The sequence below is a fragment of the Rhinichthys klamathensis genome, unplaced genomic scaffold (assembly GCF_029890125.1).
Source record: "Rhinichthys klamathensis goyatoka isolate OS25496 unplaced genomic scaffold, OSU_Roscu_1.1 h1tg000191l_1, whole genome shotgun sequence".
Taxonomy (NCBI): Eukaryota; Metazoa; Chordata; class Actinopteri; order Cypriniformes; family Leuciscidae; genus Rhinichthys; species Rhinichthys klamathensis.
The window spans coordinates 7,072,439-7,097,027 of NW_026606717.1; the positions used below are offsets into that span (position 1 = coordinate 7,072,439).

General features: G+C 37.7%; 1 protein-coding gene across 2 annotated transcripts in view; it reads right to left on the bottom strand.

Moving 5' to 3' along the window:
* The window catches only part of dacha (dachshund a), a 168,922-nt gene that overhangs the window by 18,240 nt on the left and 126,093 nt on the right, over positions 1 to 24,589 (bottom strand). For both annotated transcript variants that reach the window (XM_056262249.1, XM_056262248.1), the window contains exons 4-7: positions 17,578 to 17,727; positions 15,940 to 16,112; positions 14,095 to 14,230; positions 13,763 to 13,837 (exon numbers count right to left, since the gene is read on the bottom strand). In XM_056262249.1, the coding sequence (XP_056118224.1) occupies positions 13,763 to 13,837; positions 14,095 to 14,230; positions 15,940 to 16,112; positions 17,578 to 17,727 (534 nt within the window). The remainder of the gene's footprint in view (positions 1 to 13,762; positions 13,838 to 14,094; positions 14,231 to 15,939; positions 16,113 to 17,577; positions 17,728 to 24,589) is intronic.

Sequence of the window (24,589 nt, forward strand, 5' to 3'; positions counted from 1 at the left end):
TTTAAACTGAAATGGCTGTAGTTTGTTCAGCTTGTCATGCGAGTCAGTCTTGTTCACAACAAGGAGAGAAAGGAGGTGGATGAATTATTAATGTGTAAACATGTCTGATATATTAATTGTATATCTGATCATTAAAATTACGTAAAGATGTTTCGGAAGCCTGCTTTACCCACTTTGTATCTATACTTTGTTGGATATACTGTATAGTACATCCTTCTTTACCTGCATACATACAAAACACAAAGCGATGTATGCTATATAGCAAATTTCGGCTAATTGTTTATATCATTGCAAAATGTAGCAAATGTAAATAGCACAGCTCTTTATTCGCATACATAGAGTACACTCACGTAAAGTGATATACACTGTATAGCAAATCTCAACTGCCTGGTTTTTATTTCATCACAAAATGTAATTATATTATTGCCCAGCCCTTACTATAAATTTGCATATGCAAGTAATGCCCAACTTCATCTTCATACATACAGTACACTTGCGTAGAGCGATAAATACTATTTAGCAAATCTCAACTGCTTGATTACTTGCATCATTTCAAAATCTAACTATATTATCGCACAGCTCTAATCTGCTAAATGCGACTATATGGAATGAAGACATCAAGATATTATAAGCATTACATCACAATTTTCTGTAAAGTTGCTTTGATACAATTTGAAAAAAAATTATGAAAAGTGACTTTGCTTTACTTGTCAGTAAAACTTTCAGTATTGTTTAACAAATCTGTTAAATCAATGATTCAGTGACTCGTTCATAATTCACAAAAAGACTGACTTGTTGCCACCTACTGGTGCCTGAACAAATCAGGAAACGAACCTTGAATTGAATGAAAAGATTTAAGTCACTTAAATTGATCAAAATCCTATCCTACATTCAGTTTTACTGAGTAACATGGGCTTTCAATGTTGTTTCATGAATGAGTTAAAATTCAACATCAACCTCTTTGTAGTTCTTTTTGGTAAGTAGATGACTTAAATTCAAGCTTAGGGAACTAAAAACTACACATCCCAGGTCAATGTGGCAGTAGAAAGGAGGTTAATGGCAGCAGGCTCTTGAAAGCCCTGCCCTCCTGCTGGCCCCTGCACACCTAATTGCAAGTCCCTTTTAAACGACAGATTTATCTTGCTGCGGCTGCTGATAGTGTTCACTTCAATTCATTTTATTCCATCCAGCAAAGAGGGTGGAAGAGCCCTCGGCCCATGACATTTACAAAGTGCCCCCGTTCTGTCTCCCCTCACTGTAATGTGCACGAGTAATGATACTGTGTGTGTGTGAGAGTGTGTGTGTGTGTGTGTGTGTGTGTTAGGCCAAGCACAATGGGATCTGTTTGTTTGTACATAGTGTGCGTATGTTTGTTGGATAAAAATGTCTTTTTGGTTCCCGGCAGAAGACAATACTGAATCATTTTTTGCAAATGTAAATATTTTTAAAAGACGCAAGTAACACAAAAAATACCTGTCCTACCGAACAAAACGCATCCATCCACTCAACCATACAAAACACCACCAGGCGAGAGTACAAAGTGAACAAACAGATAAATAAATAAACTAACAAAAAGAAGGGAAGTGCTTTTTTCTTTTAACTGACCACTGTAATCAATAATTCATCTATCAGACCTTTTATTTGCTGTCCACTAAAAATAAAGACAATATGAAGTTTCTGGAAAAAGCTTTCTTACCGCTTAAGCTTTCTTAAAACAAAGAAACTCAAGTACAACCATGGCCGCCAGAGGGGAAAAAAAATAAAAAAGAGGTATAAAAGCTTAGCTTAGAGATTTACACCAATTGGAAAGCTTGATTTTAGCTTTCAAAGCTTTTTTTTCCCCAAAGAACATTAATAATATCTATATCTATATACAATTTTTATAATTAAAATAATATATTTTATATAAATAATATAATAAAAAAAATTATAGAAATAATATAATCTTTCTTTTAACATTTATTTAGTGCGTCGACTTAGTCATCATCCATGTAAAGTGTTCTCGAATGTACTAGAACCTCATCAAATTTGAAAACGCTTTCTCCTCATGTCTCTTCCTCGAACTTTTCTTCTAAAGACGGTTTCAGCTTGACATAATGTCAGCCTTCCCAGAGACGGTGGATTCTGCCCCCCGTTCCATATGGATGAACAGATGCCGGGGACAGGAACGAGAGAAAGAAGGCTCTCTCCCTCAGCGCCTTTAACCCCAGTGTGCTTTTCTTGCCCCCACATATTTGTTAGTTTTTATTTTGTACATGTGTCGGAGGGGGACGTCTCTTGAATATTCAAAGGGATCCAATTAGGGGGTAATTTAGTGCGCATCTACGGCACAGTGTTTTTGTCAGGTACGCGCACATGATCGCACCCGCGCGCGCGCGCGCACACACTAATATAGGTTTGTTTACACAAAGATTTACATAATTATGAAGATCAAGGCACACAGCTAATCACCATAATTGCCAGAGTAAATGTTAAAAGATGGGCAACAACTAATTATTTGAGGTTGTTTTGGACTGTGAGGTCCTTTTTAGCACTATATTAATAATGTCATGAGAGAGGAAATTAGTGACAAGTGTATATAATGGTGCATTCTGAGCAAAAAGTTGTAGCTGCTGACTTTACTATTCGCTTTGCCTTGTTTTGATGAAATCAGGTTAGGATGAGGGCTGTTCAGGTGTCTTATTTCACCAGAAACGAAAATAAGCCTTTTAGTACTATTTAAGACTGTAGTGAATAGTGATGTAAATTTTAATGGCAATTAAGCATATTTATTCAATTCATAATACTGTATTTTTCCCCCCGGATGTTTTAATTTGATTATTTTTGCTGTAAATCCCACTATTCTCAATGGTGATCCTCATGAGAGTAATGTAATTAGGTATACATAAAATATAAAGTAATATAAAAGGTAGTTAATAATTTAATATGTAATACAATGACTTTATTTTACATTTAAATGAACATAAATACTAATGTGATGAATAAATACTTTAACATTTGCATATTTAGATTTAATTTACTTTTTTTTTCTTTTTAATTTGGAATCATAGCAATAAAAATTGGATGTTTTTTTTGCATCACTACAATGCCCTTTGGAGGGCAATATTTAACAAATAATGTGAGAATACAAAATATCTTGATTGTCCTAAAATAAGCTTCATTATCATAATCGTTATCATTATAGCCTCATTATCAGTCAGTCTCATTTGTCGATCACATAAGGTTAAATGAGCACAAAACACTTGTTCTGAACAGTTTGTGCCTCTGGGAAAATGATTGGATGGCAATGGTTAGAAGAGTTTGCATTGGTGATTAAGAGAAATCAGGAAGAAAAAGGAGAACACAGGAGAAATAAAACAAGAGTAAGTTAACAAATATGAGATGAGATCAGACCTTCTCGCCGAAGCTGATGGCACACAAAATCTAAAGGAGCGTAAGGCCGCTAGAGGAAAAAAGCTTGAGAGAGACAGATCGCCCCTCTGCCAGTTAGACATTTATTCCCAACAAGATGGCAGTGTTTGACAGGAGGCACCAGGGGAGCCCTAAAGCATGGGAATCCAAACGCCAGGGTGGTATTTATAGCTGTGAGACACAGTCCAATCAGAGCCAACTCGCAGAGGGGTAACACGACGGAAGAAACTCCTAGATGAACAACCTCACCAATTCACAAACATACAGTTACTGGACAGTCCTCAATGAAAATGAGTAACCTAGTGTGCAGTAAAGGTCTGGCCTTTACAATTGTTTGGAGTTTTGAATGAGGGCGAAAAAGTTCCCCATGAATTTTTATCTAATTTTCAAGTTGTTCATGTGAATTCACAGTGCTCCCCAATAGACGGCTGTTTTTTTAAGGCAAAATTTTCAATAAAAACAACAAAAAAAATAGCAAAAAAACTGTTCACTGCTCACAAGTAATCACCTACAACCCCTAGCAACTGCATAACAATGCATTTAAAACCATTCACAGCATTCAAGCTGCCATTGCAACACTACCATTTTCTTCATAAATGCACAAATCTATTTGAAGTTACTAATCAGAAAGATCCTCTGGTTTGTTGACTTGCTATAACAAAGATTCCACAAAGCACAGAAACTTCCTACCACCAAACCGCAAGCTATATTACCGGCACAGTAAATGAAAGTCAATGAAAATGATACAGTGCACGAGTCACTCCCTATCACCTCTTAATTTTGTTCTTCGACTTCAAATAATTCTCAGGGGTTACACTTCCAAAACTTGAGGTCTACAGGGCCCCTGATTCACTAGAGCACAGAATAACAAGCTACATTAAAACCAGGCCCCCAAAAGGAAATGCACAAAGCACTTAATGAGCTCAACCAAAGCAAAGGACCAATGTTCGTTAGTTAACCCCCACGATACATACGTATACACGAAAAAAAGATGAAAGCAGGACAATAAAAAGCCCTAGCAGTAATAGGTTGAAGGAGGAAGTGAATGAGGGGGTATTAGTGTATATTACATTTTAACAACCATATGAAGGCTGGACCGCAGAACACGTCTGGGCTGTTCTGGAAGATAGAGGATGGTGGGAATGCAAAATGAAAGAATAGTTAAGTCTAAATGGTGCAATGAGAGCTATAAAAGTGGCACTGCATTGACTTGCTGTATCAGTATAGTAGGAAAACTAACTAGAAATCAACAGTACAGTGACTTGGAGAACTAGAAAGCTAAACTAAATCCACTTTTTCTGTTTTGGGCATTTTCCCACTTTCATTGATGGGTTCAAGTAGACAGGAAATGATGTGGGTAAGGGTTAAGGAAATAATATGAACTGGACTCAAACCTCTGTTTACGAAGCAAGCACCACGGCTCAATGTGTCAGAGCATATGTCGCGAACCACAATACTAGGCCATGGCTTTTAAGGATTTTAAGATCCACAAATATTCAAACTTTCACCAAGTATAAAACTCTCTTTAAAACAACGACACAGAATAAAAACAAACAGAACTAATTTGGGCTCGTTCTTGCTTAAGTCAACAGGAGACTATACAGGAAAGGGCAATTTAAACGAACAAATACACCTGCAAATAAACAGGAAAGTAAACAAACTAGAAAAGAGGCCAAGCTGCGTTTTCCTGACACTCCAGCCCGGTGCCTAATGAATATGTGTACATGAAATGAGCCTTAATGAGCATTTCCTTCTCCCCCAATTAGCGTGTGAAGAGCAGTAGGTGGAATATTAAATGAGAGGAATACTAGGTCAACACGGCAGCCCTTAACCTGCGCGCAGGAGGAATGGACCTGCGAGATGATCACGTCTCAAGGGACACGAAAAAGAACCCGAGACGCCAGCAAGAGAGAGTTTACCTCGTGCAGTCCAATGTTCTTTCATTTTCTTTATTTGGAAATGTGAACTCCTTTGTGACTTAACTACTTCCATCGAGATTGAAAAAATGTCCGTATTTCATAACATACTTTTTTTAATGGTCGCAGAAGTTTTTATTCAAATGTAGTACCTACTAAACAGTATGTAATTTTGGAATCAGTTAAGGGATGGTCACATTACACATTCCCTTCCATTGACTTTGATTCATATGGACGCGAATGCATCAGACCGGAAACGCAAGCTCATGCGAAGAGTTCAAGTTTGGTGAACCTGTGAATTCGCATGACGTGAAGACGTGTGACCAGTAGACGATCGAATCGTCACGGAGTGACCTCTTGGCTGCATTAAAAGAACATATTTTTGCAGTAAAGTCAAGTAAATGGTATATTTAAAAAAAAAAATGTATATAAAACTGTTATATGTTAAATTTATGTTTATAACAAAAACAGCATGGAGTGTGACATCGTATCACGACCGTTGCAGTGTCCGTAAAAACATTTTGTGTCAAAGTCTAGTGAGACGGCGTCTTTGGTTAGCAAGCTAACAATTTAGCCTATAGCTCAGCATAGTGCTAAGTGGTTAAAAAAGCTCATCTAATTAGCTCGGACAAGATATCATAATTATCATTATTAAATTAAGGACAAATTTCTTTGTATTTTTATGACGTCAACTTAAAGGGTTAGTTCACCCAAAAATTATCCCATAATTTACTCACCCTCAAGCCATGCTAGGTTTATACGGCTTTCTTCTTTCAGCCAAACACAATCAGAGTTATATTAAAAATATCTTGGCTCTTCCAAGCTTTATAATGAAAGTGAATCGTAACTGAGATTTTGAAGCCCAAAAAAGCTCATCCATCCGCCATAAAAGTAATCCATACGACTCCAGGGGGTTAATAAAGGCCTTCTGGCGCGAAGCGATACGTTTGTGTCAGAAAAATATCCATAATTATAACTTTTATAAACTGCAATCACTGGCTTCCGGCAACGTCTGTCCGCGCGTTCACGAGAGTGTCAAGTTTCGACGCCGTGACGAAAGATGTAGGAGTAGTGTAAGCTTAGACTCCTCTCGCCATTCAAATAGGGCTCGTTTTAGACGTCTAATTCGTGACCGGTGTTTTGTTTTGCTCTATCCTCTGTGCTTCTGTGTTCACCAATACATCATGCGTCAGGTCAAAGGTCACTCTTCCGCCGGAACTCGCACGGAAGCCAGTGATTACGGTTTATAAAGTTATAATAAATATGGATATTTTTCTAACTAAGTCGCATCTCTTCGCTTCAGAAGGCCAACCAGAGCCGTATGGACTACTTTAATGATGGGTGGATGCACTTTTTTGGGCTTCAAAATCTCACTCCCATTATAAAGCTTGGAAGAGCCAGGATTTGTTTTAATATAACTCCAATTGTGTTTGGCTGAAAGAAGAAAGTCATATACACCAAGGATGGCTTGAGGGTGAGTAAATTATGGGATAATTTTCATTTTTGGATGAACTAACCTTTTAAAACCATGCAGGTCTATATGTTCATCACTTTGTTTTCTCTGTAAACTTATAGTTGGAATTATTTAATTCTGGTTCGTGTATTGTTTTCTTTTATCGGTGCGAGTATCTCTGTCCGCCTTGGGGCAGCTTTCCTTCAGATGTGATAGTGACACCACACAGGAGACTGTGCAAGCCTGAGAGACAAAACCTGTTCCAACTCTTCCCTCAGAACCAGAGCAGAACACAAGCACCTGTCCTCACCCTTCTCCTCCTCTCTGCCTTCGTGTGTGTGTGTGTGAGAGAGAGAGAGGGAGAGGAGATAGAGCGCACATCATTTATCACTTGTGTTCTCGTCCAAAAATGTCGCTTTTGTGGGGTGACTTTCAACCGTGCTAACCTTGCCCCAAATTGCTAACTGTTTACTTTTTCTTCTCCAACATGTCATTGATTTTCCTCACCTAATATCTGTTCCTCATCGTTAACACAAAGAGAAACACCGTGCGCCGTGAGGAGACCCTCTAACCCTCCAGCCGGAGAGCTCTCGAGGCCCGCTGGGGCCCCGCAAAGGGTCTTGGTTTAATTAAACCATCACAAACGCGCTTAGAACAGCAATCAACCTAATGATCAAAAAGGGTCTTCAAAGCCCATGGATGGTCCCCTTTGCACATTTCTGAAGGAGGGGCTTGCGAATAAACAAACAAAAATGAAGATTAAAATACAAGGCTCGAAAAGCCAAGCGCATGCTGTTTGAGGACAGATCCCTGACTTGGAACGAAGTAAAGCGATCGCTTCGGTTTCCTTTTACGTTTGTTGTGACTTATTTACCAGCACGCTTATCTCAAAGGGCGAAACAATGGCGCACATTTCTATCAGAAATCATTACAGGCCATTTCAAATCATTTCCGCGCAGCTAATTTCATAATAGCGGAGGGAAACATTGATTGTAACCAGATGCTACATATCTACTCTGTGGAAAACTGGACAGAGCAATTACGCAGCACAAGTCTCGGCCTACCCATGCTCCCTCTCGCACACACAAATGTACACTAAGTGCTTCTACAGCAAAGTGCTTCACATCAGCTTAAGCCAAATACATTAGCACGTTATCATCCAACACATATAGACTCTGGACTAGATTTTAAGTGTACAATGAAGTGATTTCTGAGAAACAAAAATCAAAGAAAAACACAGTGGCACCTGCAGAGCATGTTGTCAGGTCTATGTTATGAAGATTGAACATTTGAATAAGTCACATTTAAATCAGACATCTATATTTCTTGATTTCTTATAGGACCTATATTTCATCCTAATCAAGGTGTAAATGAAATGATCCTAGTGCTGTGGCTATTTTTTAAGTCAACATGAATGAAACTTTACTGGGTTAATTAACTATTAACTATTTAACTCCTCCAACAACCTGAGATTACTTTTCACCATTCAATTAATTCTTGATAAAAAATAAAAAATAAAAAAAAAAATCAAGCCCTGCCCTGCATTTCTCTTTATACTTTGAAATATTGCTCTTTCTGGGAAGTTCATACTTCGTGTTAGGAAGTCGTAATTCACGGTATTAGTTGCATTCAAATCACTTTGGTTGTAGAAATTAAATTTAACAAATTGAATTCAATACAGATGCTGCATTCATAGCAACCGTCATGTTTTCTCAAAATCTCAGTGCTCAAAGAATTCCCCAGAATTCCAAAGATTTTCCTCCTCGTGATTACAACTTTGTGGTGCCGTTTATGGTGTTCGACTCATTTTTGACTTGAATGCTCCATTAATCACATTAAAATGGGCTGTAAATCTGATTGAATTCTATGTTTGCTTTGCACATTAGCATTAATACCATGTCAATAATACAATTTCCTGTTTAAACTGGACAGATCCCATCCAACATTTACAGTTTATGGTTCTGTGTCCACTCAAAGGTGTAATTTTATGCTTTTGTGGCTCTAAATTGTCCTCCTAAACAAACAATATGTTAAAATTAGCCTTACCGCTCTGGAAAACACCTATACATGTACAGTATGTAAACTTGGTCGCTTGGTTTTCACTCATAAATGTTGTTCAATGGTTTGGGATTCAATTAACAACAATAATAGGCCATCTAATGATAAAACAGTGTTATTGACGTGTTTAAAAGTGTATGTTTACTATTTAACAAGAATAAATCATTCTTACATGCGCTGCATGGCTTCGTTACACTTTTTTTTTAAAGGCCTGCGAGTTTCAGTGGCCTGATTGTAAGATTAATGTTAGTGTGTGCTAAATGGTTTGCATATGAACCAAAACCACACATAATATCAGAATTTCCTTTTGCTCTTTAATGGAAGAAATGAGAGACCCTGCCTGCAGTGAGAGCAGCTCCTGTTGGCATTCAACCAGCCCTGAGTGAAAGAGAGGAAGAGAGGTAAAGAGAACGAGTGATTTATGGAGATCTGGAGAGGGGGTTCACTCACTAAAGTCCCATTGAAACACAGTGCTCCTGGCCCCGGGCTTCACCATTCATCACCACGTACCACCACGTCACTTTGTTTATCATCACCGACACACACACACACACACACACAGAGGCCAAACACTGCTTAAAATTCAATGGCCCTTTCGTGAAGATTCGGGAAAATTGGCCCCATATTAATCTACGTTTGTGAGACTTTGATCTTTTTTACTTTAGATTCGTAGATTTGTGGTTGAGGAGGTGCAGTCACATTTACCATTGTTCAGTGAATTTTCATTGGCAAAATCCAGTCATTTCAATAGGAATCCATGCAATCGTGAATCACGTTTGAGGGCGAGAGATTTCCCCCATCGGGATCAAGTTGGTCAGGGGAATTTGCACATGTTGACCAACAGAAAATGGTTTGAAAATGACTTTGTGAGCTGTGGTTCATACATCACTACACTTTTGACAATGGTTATTACCAAAATGAAGGGATGTTACAATAACATTAAAATTTTAGGGATTAAACTTGCTTTTTGAGTACATAAGTGATATTACTTTTCTGAGAGATTAGACTTATGAGACTTATCACCTGTCAGGCAAAAAAGTCCCATAGACCATGTAGGGAACAGAATATCAGAGACTTATGCTGCATCCAAAATAGCATACTTCCCTACTATATAGCATGCGAAAAACAGTATGTGGCGAGTAGTATGTCCGTATACTCTTTTATGAGTAGGCGGAAAGTGCCCGGGATCACCTACTTCTTCCGGCGAGATTCTAAAGTGTGCATATGATGGACACTTTACTATCCCATTGGGCCACGGGAGAGGATTTGTGAATGGCAGTGAAGCAGGTCACATGATAATGACAACATGGCAAATATAGTACGTCCATTATATTCATACTGCACACATTCATACTATATAGAACATACTTTTTCAGCTGTCGTGAAGTAATTACTTATTCCAAATAAGTACTTACTCGAGGGGTATGCGATTTCGGACGCAGCCATAGGGATGGCTTTTTTGAATTAGGCCAATAAGCAACATCCTAGCAGCTGCACAGCAACATCCTGGCAACCACCCAGAACACCCTAGTATTGTGGTGGTTGCAAACAGCACTCACAATTTTCACCAGAAAATATAAAAATCGACTCTTCTGATGAGATTTTAAAGGTGACCTATAGTTCAAAATTGAATTTACCTTGGTATAGTCAAATAACAAAAGTTCAGTGCATGGACATGACATAGAGTGAATCTCAAACTGGACTGTTTTCGCGTTCTCATTTAATTCACGTTTATGAAAAACACCCCTGAAAAACGGTCGGTTCTCCACACAATACCGACTGTGACGCAATAGTCGGGATCATTAATATGTACGCCTCCAAATATTTGCATAATGCCAGCCCTCAATGCCAGGCGGAACTGCGCAGCCGACGCATGGCAGTTGCTCAGTGTGGATGTACACATGAACACAAAAGTATTTTTTAGTTCCTTCATCTGGGCCTCTGAAGAAACAATGGGTTAATTTTATTTTCTCTGGAAATTTCCAAACATTTCACCGAGTGTTTCCTCAACTTGGGCCAAAACAGAGCTGGCCTCGGATCGAGCTACCAAGCAACACTTTCTGATGTGTAATTGTTCAAGTTCAGACAGGTAATCTTTCTCTCAAAATCGTTCAATACTGTTTATGCATCAGTAAGTCAAGCCAGTGACTAAAATATCAGCTTCACATCGTTTCTTTTAGTAGGATGAAAATAATCGTATTTAATTTGTGAACAAATTATATACAGAAAGCGATCAAAGAACAATCTTTCCACACAGCGCGAGTTTATCTGGACACTTGCCAAACTCGTTATGAAATCAATGACGCACGTTACTGCACAACGAAGCTCTTACTGTATTTACATCATCGTGTTTGCATTGGTGAAAGCCTTAGAGAGAGTGCAGAAACTGCTTTGCAATGATTAGATCTTCATTCTCGCGATCAACACAGTCATCTGCTCAATGCTCATCACGGCAACATTTTATGTGATGCGAATAGATCTAAATACTTTAAAAACATCTCACGATTCGTTAATCTCGATAGCTGTTATAGTAAAAACGTATAATAGCAGTAGTAAAAGTATTCGGGAGAGAGTTTCACATGTAATGCGTAGCTATTTCATATGCAGGCATGTCAGCCAATCACAGCAGTGGCCGCGGTTACACTGAATCCCACAGCAGACACGCCCCTTCAAACAGAGTGTTCAAATCAGAGGCTAAAAGCAGGCTAGGAAAAATGCCATTTATTTCTAAATTATGATTATTTTTTATCTAAAAAACATACTAACATTATAAGGGTAACCCAGGAAACATTATAAAATAATAAAAAAAAACATTCTAGGGCACCTTTAACATCTGTCGCAGGTCATATAAGTGGTTTTAATACATAAAACATTAAACATGCAAAAACAAAGATAAATAGGTTAAAAAAAAAGGATATGAAGTAAAGGGGGGATGAATTACTGAAGGTCAATAAATAGACACACACTAACATGAACAGAAGGATTCATAACAGCATGTAACACACTTTGACAGCACATCGCAGAAGTAAACTAGAGCAGACATATTTGATATAATCATGGCCAATCTTTACTAAGTCAATCCTCTCAGGTGTTCAAGAGAGACCCGCTGCTGTGTGTGTGTGTGTGTGTGTAGGTTAAAATGATAGTGCAGAAGTCTACTGATATGTGTTTGAAGATATAAAGTCTGTGTGACGGTGAGTTTGGAATCTGCTGGAATGATCAGGATATATAGAGTATGAAAGATAAATAAAGAAAGACATCGGGTGTGAGTATGTGGTCAGTGACCTAAATTTCCTGCATTCTTTTCTCAGCCCTGCAGTAAATGCAGCATGGTGCACTTTTAAAAAACAAGAGCGGTTTGTGGTATTCACGCATTTGTGTGTGTTTGGGGTAGATTCTTTTCCAGACACATTAATAAAATATGGTCGGAGGCCAGGTGCACACTGAATCTCTTTAAGAGAGCCTCAGGGCATCTTTGCATTGTCTCCTCCCAGCAGCCCTGTGTGTGATGTGCGTTAGGGGCCGCCACCTGCTGTACCAACACACACACTCGCGCGCAAGTTACGCTCCAGAAACGGTGCCCACACACACCACCACATCTGAGATTCTCACACACACACCTCTCTATATCTTTGTGTCATTTTCTTATAATGATAAATTATGCACTTAGCTGCTCTAACAGCTCTCTTGCACTCCTCTACACACACAGGCCATAAATATGAACTTCATACATGTTCAGTTAAGCTCCTAATTAAGTCATTAATTAAAAGAGAAGTGTTGTGACGCTAATATACTGCCAGTCTAAACCAACGAGTGTAAATTTAACTAACGAGCATCGGCCCACATTAAAATGTTGTGCGTGGTGTCAATACACTCGGCAGCGTTAAACTGACATCATCTCGGAGTCATCTGCAATTTACTACATTGTTCCTGAGACGGTGTTTAAAACTTGATCTACATCTCACATGTGAGTGGTGTGTTTTCCACATGGGCTTTTGTATTGTTACTACAATACATTCACTAATAACTGCATGGATTATTTGCATTTATATGTAGAGGAATTCGTTCTTAACCTCATTCTAATATTAATTAGACATGTATAGACCGAGAGAAACAAGCCTGCAGCCGTCTTTAGAATTTTGTCTTTGAACTTCCGTTTCTCCGTATATTTCTACGGCATCGCTGACGAAAAATAATGAGCTGGTGAAGTGGTTTTACTTGTGGATTGTAGCTAACAAAAATGATCATGAGCATTGTAATGTTTGAAGTGGATGTCATAATAAATGTCAGATTTTAAAACGAGAGGTTCATTCATAAATCCGTAAGATCTTACCGTCACATGCTGTGAAAAGACAGAACGCAACGAAAAGGGGCGGGGCTACATAAGGTCTATACATGTTATACATGTATTTTCTATGTATAAAATGTCATCTAAACATTTATAAGGCCACCCAGAGTGATTGTTTATACATGTGGTTTTAGTTGTTACATTTTTTTCTGAAAATTTAGAATACATTTTAGTACTAAAGTTATTGATGAATCATGATTTGGTCATGAAAACATTTGTACGCAGATTTGACTTACAAATGTGTGCATTAGTGAATGAGACCCAAAAGTGACAAATAATTGTCAGTCACTTGGTTTTTGAAGGTACAGTCATTTTACCGTTGTTTGACAATTTTGTGGGCATAATTCAGTCATTTCAATAATTTCACATAGTGGCGAAAAATTTCAACTCACAGAATTTGCATTGGGTTCAAGTTTTTCACACAAATATATCGTGTTGACCACCAGAAAGTTGATTGGTTGGAGAGTGACTCCTGTGTAACAATGGACCTTATTTTCCCACAAACATTTTGCTGCACTTTTACACAATGTGTACGCTGCAAGTGAGTGTTTTAGTGTGATACAGTGAGGAACTAACCTTTCTCTTTAAGGATTTTCTTCATATTGATGCCGGAGTCTCGTTCTTGCAGTTCTCCATCGGTCTGGTTCAAAACTGCACACATAATGAGAAAACATGTTTAAAAAGAGTCCTCAAGGTTGTCCCCAGAAGTCATGCAATTCTGACAAAACATCCCATTGAGAGCATGTCGTTTGTAAAAAGTATTTGTATATGAAATACATTCTTTTTTGTAGAAGATTTTTTTTCTATGGGTAGGTTAGTCTGTAGTCATTACAATTATCTTTATAAAAAACATTCAGTCTATGGATTGTCTGCATTGAAACTAATTGTGCTTGTGTGTCTGTACTGACCCAGGCGTTCGGGACTTTGTGTGTGTGGGTTTGGTGAGCTGGACACACTACTGCTGGGGTGGGAAGAGGGCTGTGATCCGGGACGAGGGGCTTCCTCCAGAGACGGAGCAGGAGACGGACTGTCCTGTACACACTCCTGAAACACACACACACAGATTCAGTTCACATATTATTTACAAAGGACTCAAACAGGCCTGCCATTTTAACTGAACAAAACTGGGTCTCATAGTATGATCCAGCGATAGTGTCGTTAACTAAAACCATAAAACAACTATACCAAAATGTCAACTAGCTGACAAGGAAACATTTCACATTTTCATTTAGTTTAAGTTGGAGTACTAAATAAACTAATATATAAAAAATAAAAATTAAATACTACATTGACATATTTTTTTTAAAAACTAAAAAAATTGTGTGTGTGTATATATATATGTATATATGTATATATATATATATATATATATATATATATATATATATATATATATATATATATATTAGGGCTGTCAAATGATTAATCGTGATTAATCACATCCAAAATAAAAGTTTTTTTTACATAATATATGTGGGTGCACTGTGTATAATTATTTTATATATATAAATACACACACATGCTTGTATATATTTAAGAAATATTTTCATGTATATACTGTATATAGATTTATATATAATTTATATTATATATAAATATAAATATTTTATATATAAATAATATTTTTTTCTTAAATATACATGCATGTGTGTGTATTTATATATATACAAAATAATTATACACAGTGCACCCACATATATTATGTAAAAAAAACTTTTATTTTGGATGTGATTAATCGTTTGACAGCCCTAATATAGATATATATATATATATATAAAATTCAAATATTAAAAATATTAACAAAAACTATAATAGTGCCTTATACTAAAACTATTTCCATCAACAATATCTGATTTTCCCACAGGAAAAAAGCACAAATAAAATATATTTGACATCTCAACTGTTTCTTCTAAACAGCAATGATGGAACATGGAGACTTTCCCTTGTCTCCTGCTTATCGATTTATTTCCTGAGGAAAAGACCCCTTGCATGCCTATCAGAGATCTCAACAATATCCCAATCTGGGCTCAGATTCACTTGTCAGATATTTTTAAAAGATATTAACTAAATTGTCACATTCGTTACTGTACATCAACAATTGCCTCATTTTTGTCAACATCTGGGACAGAGTTGATTCTTAAATGAAACATAACTGAGAAGTCAATTATTCTAGAGGAATGAAAGATCAACCTACATTTTCTTTTAACATAGGAAAAACACATTCTGTTGTGGTACCCAGACAGAAGCTATTGCTATTTAGTGTGTGGCAGTGAATATCTATGTAAAAGTGTGCGTCTGTGTGTGTGTACTGTACGCCTCGGGCCATTTCTGCATCTCAGAGAAACGCACAAGTGTCCTCCAACTGTAAATTGACTCACACTCTCCTCTCAGGGGGAACATGGCAGTAAGATAACAGATAGTGTTTGTCTTAAAAGCCTGCATCTAATATTCCCTAACACACGCTCCGCACGGACCCAACAGAACATTTATTCTCTTATTCCTCCTCGGAGTATTTGGAATCAAACTCTCTCTTGTAGAAATTAAGACGGTTTGGTATACAGCTCCGTCCCAGGTGTTAAATGGCTCATAGAGCGAGACAGACTCGTATCTAACGTGTCACTGGAGCAAGACACCAATCCGACGGGATCTGCAGCTGATGTGAAAATGAGCTGACTCTATAGCTGAGAGCCCTAATGAATGACTTTTCTGCGTTTGGCCACTGAAGCCTCAACTTTGTGTCTTGTGCGTGTTACCTTGATGACGGACGCTCCTGCTCTGGACAGGGGGCTGTGCATCTGAGCAGCTGCGGCCATGTTGGCGATGGTGTTCAGGTGGTTCATCTGGTTCATCGCCATGGCAACGGAGGCAGGCGGCAGACTGACGGGCAGCAGGGGGTGGGGCATCATCATAAACGGCAGGTCCAGCCCTGAGAGAGGACGACAGAGAGAGACTTAGTTGGGAGGCAGAAATCACTTCGGTTTAACTCTACATTAAATCAATTAATAGTTTTCATAGGAACGCCCAACTGGAGAGCAAAACTAAGACAATGAAATTAAAACACCAAATACAGCATACACCTTAGTCTATCCTTTATTAGAACTTTTAAAATGTCATTTTTTTATTCCAAGATTCTTTGATGAATAGAATTTCCAAAGAACAGCATTTATTTTAAATACATTTTTTGTTTTGCAAACCTTATTGATGATGCATTCCGTATACAGGTGAACGGATGTGGCCAAAATATGAACGCACTGCACTAAATTGCATGTTTAAGCAGTTTACCATAGAAAACCATTCTTAATGTGATTTCTTAATGTGGCTTAATGCTAACTTTTTAATAAAACATACTATGTGCGGTCAAGCGGATGAAACCAGAATATGAGCGCAATACGCAAAGTTTCATGTTAACCGTATTCCCATAGAAAACCATTAAACCAAAACCCACTAAATTCTATGCTCATCATCACGCCTGTTTATGGTATGCATCATCATTAAAATGTATATTAAATTTGATCTTTTAATATCACTGGTTTTAGTGCGTTTTTCACAATAAGGATTTTTTTATGTCTCACTGTTTTTAGTGACTGAAATACTATGGCAGGTGGTGTATAACTTGTAATTTGTTCACAAATGTTCGTTTTTCTTTTGAGAGGTGAGATGGAAAATTGACAGGCCTAAAATGCAGAAACCTGCAATCCAGGAAAACTATGAATACTTTTTTCTTTTTAAAGGTCATGTTAAAATACTCTATTTGACCAGGGTGACACAGCGACACTGGCTCAACCAATGGCGTACGCTTGGGGCAGGACTACCAGTTTGTCTGACCAATGTTAGATGGGGGGTGTTCAGGAAACATGTTTCAAACGCTCATTATTTTTACAATCCACACTTCACCTTTAATAAATGTTCCTGTTCTTACTGGCCATGGTTCATCTGCAGATTTGTTATGCTAAATAAAATTATCATCAGTTTTTCAAATGCTTCTTTTCTGTTTTTCAAATGACTTCACTTTTATGGTAATGTAACCAATATTGTGTAGGCCAATAATACCATAGCCAAAAAATATCATAGCTCACTTTTTATAATCCAATCAAATCCTAGTGGATAGAATCAAGCTCAATATTTCCCTCAGTTTCACTCAAAGTACATCAGAAGTAAAATGTACTTCAAATACTGTTCATGTTGTCATTAAACAAAAAAACGTGATATAAGAAAACATGAAAATGATTAGATAGTCATGAATACACTATCCACCTTATTTTTAACATAACAGCGAACCAAAAGAATAAACCTCTGAACCAAACACGACGTGTATATCTCAACCGGCCCGAGAAGAATCAATGCACCAGGAGCTGGCGTGAATGAGTGGATGTGATGAATGAATGACTCACGGTTAGCCAGGAGATGACTCTGCTGTAGGGAAGAGAGATGAGACCCTGACAAGCCGTGCTGAGCGGAGAGGCCGATGTGAGCCAGACCGTGCTGGGCTCCGGAGGAGGGGGACTGGAGTTTCTCTTTATCCCAGGACGACTCACTGCCGCCTGGAGACAGAGAGGGAGGGTTGAGTGAGAGTCTGGATCCCTATACAGAGCTAGAACTCCAGGCGTAATCACAGAGACAAGACTGGAGAATACGGAGAATACGGAGAAAAACCATTAAAGGGTTTTCCTTGCTCTTTTGAAATAAAATGTTGGATTTGCACTATGCAAAAATATTGTAAGAGCTCAAACACCCTAGTCCAACCTGGTGTAATATACAAACTCATTTGCATATACTCTCATTTGCATATACTCTCTTTGTTGGGCAGTTGTGGCCTAACGGTTAGAGAGTTGGAATTGTAACCTGAAGGTCGTGTAACCCGAAGGATTCCCGTGCCCTTAAGCAAGGCACCTAACCCACAGATTTCTCCCTGGGCGCGACTGCTCTGGGTGGGTGTGTGTGTGTGTGTTCACTACTTACTGCTCCTAATGTGTGTGTGCACTAACTTGGATGTGTTAAATGCAGAGGGCAAATCGCTAGTATGGGTTACCATACTTGGCCTTCACATCACTTCACTCACTTATTTTTTTTAAATTAAGGTTCCAAAAGGGAAATTTTGCAGCGATACCATAGAACCACCATTTTTGGTTCCCCAAAGAACCTTTCAGTGATCAGTTCTTAAAAGAACCATTTTTTTCTTAGAGTGAAGAACATTTTAATAATCTAAAGAACCTTTTTCAACTACACAGAATCTTTAGTGGTTCCATGGATGTTAAAGGTTCTTTATGGAACAATCGATACCAATAAAGAACCTTTATTTTTAAGAGAGTAAAGGCCCTTGCACACTGAGTCTGAAATATGTGTCCAAATTTTTTTTTAAGTCGGATCGGGATCGATTTTCTGCGTTTTTCGCATCCGTAGCAAGCAGTTTGAATGGTGTTTGGAAAATTTAGAGCCACGAATCACGAATACGAAAAAACGCATACGAAAAATTCGGACTCAGTGTGCAAGGCCTTAAGTCTAAAAGTTACAGTAGTCTCAGTCTCAGTAGTCTAGTCTGTTTAATGGTGAACGTCATTCGAGAGGATGGAAAATGAGACTATGAATTATATTTTATTATTAGAAAAGACCAAAGTTATTTGATCAAAGATACAGTAAAAACAGTAATGAAATATTTTTAACATTTTAAAATATATTTTAAAAAAGTATAGATTTTAAAATATATATTATTGCTTTGTTGGAAAAGCTGAATTGTCAGCGTCGTTACTCCAGTCTTCAGTGTCATGTGATCCTTCAGAAATCCTTCTAATTTGCTGATTTGGTGCCCAAGAAACATTTCTTATCATTATCAATTTTGAAAACAGTTTTTGCAGCTTAAAATGTTTTGCTGAAGCTGTGATGCTTTTTTTATTCCAAAGATTCGTTGATGAATAGAAAGATTTATTTTAAGCAGAATTTGATTTTTTGCGTTTTACGTTCGAGTTTAATTTTCATTATTGTAATTCTCATTACTGTAATGCAAAATTTTACAACATTATAGAAAAGATGAGATAACGTTTTAATTACAATCAGCAGGATTTAAAGGCAGAACAACCACAAAACATGTATAAATAACATTTAAAAATATAATTTTTTTTTTTTTTTTTTTAAATGCTAAACAAAATCATTCTAAAATAGTCTGAAGAGAACAGTTGTAAGAGAACACTTATAGAGGATGTTTTAAAATGATATTACAGTAAAGGAAGGACAGAAAATGTAAGTGCAGTGGGGATTCGAACGCGTTACAGTACAGCCTGATTGAACGCTATACGCACGATCACGCTATTATTAAGTCTCGAGTCTGATCGCCTCCACAACTTCAGACCCAACTCGTGCACAAAATCCCATCTCTTCCCAGGCTGTTGAAGAGTTAACCCCTCTGCCAATCACTCTAAACTCATCCCAGAACGGATGACATCTGGGAATTAATCGCTGGAATGAAATGCAGCAGAAAAGCTAGCTGCTAAGTGTCATAAAACAACTTAAGTTGAATTAGTTGAGAGAAGAGGGAGAAAGATTGCAAAGCAGAGGAGAGGAAATCATTGTCTAATTCTGCCTAATAAGCAACGGAGGTCCTACGAGTGATCCAGCAGATGGTGTTTTTGCAACAGATTGCAGTGAGTGATTCTTTTAATAATAATACGAATTAAAATCTCTCTCTGTAGAACGCGGGGGCGCCGTTCATCGGGGAGTCGTTTGAATGAGCAGGAAAAAACAGCCTGATAAAGTAATGGCTATGCCCAAACACCTGAGGCCGAAGCGGAGAGCGCGTACACACGTCTGTGTGTGTGTGTGTGTGCGTGTGAGATGAGATGAGGGGGGCGGACGGCTGATGAAACACAAAACGATGAGGGAGGAACCGTGCGTTCATGACATTTGATATCAATACACAATCCATAAGCAATACTGTACGTGTCCTGTGTAATGAAGTCGTAATAGGATGTAAACTGCTTTAGAATGAATTCTGAAGCCATTTGTGAGGCCCATCAGTGCGTAATGATGCATAGATACAGTATCACTGTAATCAGTTTTAGTATCCCTTCAACATGATGTAAATATCGAACGTTACAACGCAAAACCAAAACGGTGTCCACACTGTATTTTCCTAAATTGCTTTCTAATCTCCTAGAATGGGATTCATGTTTTAGAAATATTCCTATTCAGAAGACAAGTTATATTTTGAGAAATATAATATATTTAAGGAAAATAACATAACCAAGGAAAAGTGAGATGTTTTCTGAAGGAAAAAAAGAGTCTGGTCTGGAATGTCATGATGATGAGCAGATGATGGCATAATTTGTATTTTTGAGTGAACTATCCCTTTAAGAGAGACATAGATGAAGAGGGACAGAGAGCAAAAGTGTTTGCATTGCAAATTCCACATGACCTATATTTGCTCTTGTCTAATATAATTAATTTCTGAACATACGAGCAGAGCTCAGAGGTCCCGCAGTATAGGTGCTAAATAGGCAACGGATGTTTCTTCAACTAGAGCCATTTTTAGCCCTGTGGACTTATAGAAAATAAACTCTTTTAAAACACGCTTTTTACACTCTTACTAGTTTATTTTAAGTGCCTAATGTCCAACAGTATATACATTTATCATTGGAGAATTGTGCCTTTTTGTTTAAAAGTCACAAATGTTTCCACAACAGTGTCATTTCCATCACAGCTGACATGATGTATTGTGTTTAAAAACATTCTCTAGTAGAAATTACATTCTAAACATTTTTTTATTTTTTTTTATATAAAATGGCTGACTTTGTCTTGCTAAGGTTTCATATCTAGCATTTCATTGTCAATTTGAGCCATATTATTTTATGGGTTGAAATATATATATACACATACATGCATGTAATTTATTACTTTTTGGACATCACAAATGAGGGAAGTAATATGTGTGAAAATATTATGGTATATACACTGACTGCTGTTCAAAAGGTGGAGTCAGTAAGTTTAAAAAAAATAATTGTATTAAGCATTAACATAAAATTTATCAAAGGTGACACTAAAGTAAATTTACAATGTTTAAAAAGATTTACATTTCAAATCAATGCATTCATTTATCAAATAATATGTCATGGTTTCCACAAAAAAAAAAATTATGCAGCACAACTGTTTTCAACATTGATAATAATAATAAATGTTTCTTGGGCAGCAAATCAGCATATTAGAATGATTTCTGAAGGATCATGTGACACTGAAGACTGGTGTAATGATGCTGAAAACTCTGGAATAAATTACATTTTAAAATATTTTAAAATAGGAAAGTTATTTTCAAATAATTTTTCATAGTATTACCATTTTTACTGTGTTTTTGATCTAATAAATGCAGCCATGGTGAGCATTAGAGACGTTTTTAAAAAAACATGAAAATTCCATTAAAGATTCATGTTCATATGATGGACATTATTATTCAAGAATTAATGTCTGTGTCTGAGAGGGTAAACAATAACATTTATAAAAGAAAGTAACAAAAATAAACTATGAAAGCACAATAAAAAGTTTCCAAGACCATTTTAAAGTGACCTTCAAGTGAAAAAAAAAAAAAGAAAGTAAAGAAATCGGTTACGAAATTCAACTCTTGGGACGTAAAAGTGCCTTCACGTAAAGAAGCACATGTGCATGTATGCGTGAGTTTGTCTCACTCTGTTCCACGACATCATTAAAAGGGCTTCATAATGATCACACAGCGTCTAAAGCACCATTTATCTGTTTTATTATATATATCCCACAACTCAGCGCTGTGACCTCTGTAACAGGCTAACTGCAGTGGTAGTCTCTGCGAGTGTGTGTGAGAGAGAGAGAGAGCATGCAGTATATCAGAGCGAGTGTGGAGTTGAACTATCCACAGCTCTGGTGCTGATGGCCCATTTGGGTTTAGTCCAAGAGCTCCTTCAGTGTTGGCTGCTAAAGTAATTAGCCTAACAGTGATGCCAGCCAGTAGAGATAGAGGAAGAGTAAGCAAGCAAGAGAGATGGAGAGTGTCTATGTTTCGGCATCCCGTCCAGACGTCAGTCATGCTTTGAGAATGTGTCCATCACTGTGATGCTCCTTAACCACACGCTGACAGAGCTGGTTAACTGCATCCCTTTTTAAAAAGTCTGCCGTAATTGCGACACGCATCTATGGACACGTGCACAGATACACTATTCCCCACTGCCGCCCATGTGAAACTCAACGTATTGAGCTTTCCGGTGTTCATGTCAACCAAAATCAAGCATTTTTGTCAAAATCATTAACATGCCAATGATCAAACTCACTCCGAAAACTTCTTCCATTTGACTCACACTCGCAGTCACACACTCTCTGCTGTTATTTACGGTTCATTCAAGGCATTTGATCACTGTGTGTGTTTCCTCTGCCATTTGAGCTACAGGAACAGTTATTTTTATTTGCACAGATGTGCTGGTTGAGTAGCAAAAGGCTCATGAATATTAATTAGGTTGTGCACAAATAATTAAGAATGATTCCTTACTGTTTTGATAAATAGTCAATGTGGTGTGTTGATCCAGAAATCAGGTCTGTGGTGGAGCATTTGCTCTTTTTTGGACAAGTTCCTGTCATTCTCACGGTTAATTTAGGCAGTCAAATGAACTTTTGACTTTATTTGATAACTTCATTCCTACATCTGCCTCTATCAGTCTTGGGTTTTTGCAGGTCAGTGGATAAACACATGGATCAGTCATTGAATCCCAAACATGGCTAGTTGGTCCAGTGGAGGGTCAGAAATGAATGGGGGCTTGGGGCAAAAATGTCCCTCAAATTCAAGATAAGGGGGCAAAAAATACCCCAAACTATATCTATTACGGCTGTCGTGATTAAGGATAACCTTAGGCTACCTTCCGTCAACACAACGGAACTATTTTCAGGCGCTGCGTCATATCATTACGCCTGCTGCACTCATGGTACGGCAGTAACGTTTCTTGATTATTACGCAGGAATGAGAGTATAGTTCCTAGCCATATCAGCCTAGAAAATCGCAACTTTACATTTTCCGTCGGTCTTAGTGCACGATGTAACTACAGAAGATTTAAATAGTCAAGGTTTAAATAGGAAAAATATCGAAACTCTTTGGTCATTTTTTTTTTTAGAAATGCTAATGGTCTTGTCCACTTCAATGATGTATGCTAAGCTATGCTAAAAGTGGTACCGCCAGAACCGGAGATCGGCTGAATGGATTCAAAAACGGTAAAACTCAACAGTTTAACTCTGGGGGAGTTGTAAAATGAGCCTATTTCCAAAAAAAGTGGAGTATCCCTTTAAGTCTTTCCCCCCATTGAGGGAAATTTCTGGTAGGGGGCGCTATGACAAATCTTCTGAAAGAGTACTGAATCTCCTGATCAAAACACATGTGAAGAAGCAGCAGAAACAAGCGATATCATATGTAATCATATGCATATGTAAAATAACACAATCATCATCATTAATCGGCATATAAATCCAAACTGCCTAATGTTACTGAATGAAATGTCGACCCAGGCTGTAGGAAAGTGCAAGTGTTAGGGGTGTTGATGGACTCGATCTACTCCATCTGTGTTTTGATCACCGTTCTGGATCCGATCCAGACATAGGCCTTGACAAAAACGTGGATTTTCGCTCAAAATATTGCTTTTTTTATGAAACTTGAATGGAAATGCAAACAGTTTTTTTGGGGGCCATGACGGGGGCCATGACATTTTTGTGAAAATGATCAAAAATGCTGGCAACTTTTTTCTTTTCTTTTTTAACATTGGCGGGGAAAGAGTTAATAAGTCAAGTTAGAAAATGCCCCTGGAAATCAATTCCAGCGAGCAAATATTGCCTTTTAATGGAAAAGTAAATCTCTGAACCTGGTCCAGTGGCAACTTTGAGCACGAGGGTTTCAGGTTTTTAATTTGTCCCATATAACGTTTTATCAAGTAAACCAAAATTGCAGTTGTGTGTCAGGAAGTGGGAACACATTTGTTTGCATTGTGTGGCTTCACTTCCATGGAATAGCGTGCAAGCTGTGAGATTTCCGTGACTGTTAACGCAAAAACCACCCAACAACACATTAACAATATTACAGCCAAGCGCTGTAATACTTTTCCACATAACGTTTACTTTCTAAGTTTGCTTTTATTTTTAAAGTGCTTAATGTTTCTGACTGAACTGTTAAGTGATGTCAAAATAGTAGTCCCTCTTCTGACACTTCATCATCCAGGTAGGAAAACGTATCGGCCAATGCTGATAATTAAAAAATGGCAAGTATCGGCCAAAATATTGGTCTTGGCTATATAACGATCAACGACTAGTCCTAACCTTTATGTGTGGGAGAAACTGTATGTTTCCTCTTCCTTTAAACCACTGAGGTGGAGTGTTTGTTGGCCAGTCAGACTCACCATCTGGCACCTAAGCCTGCCT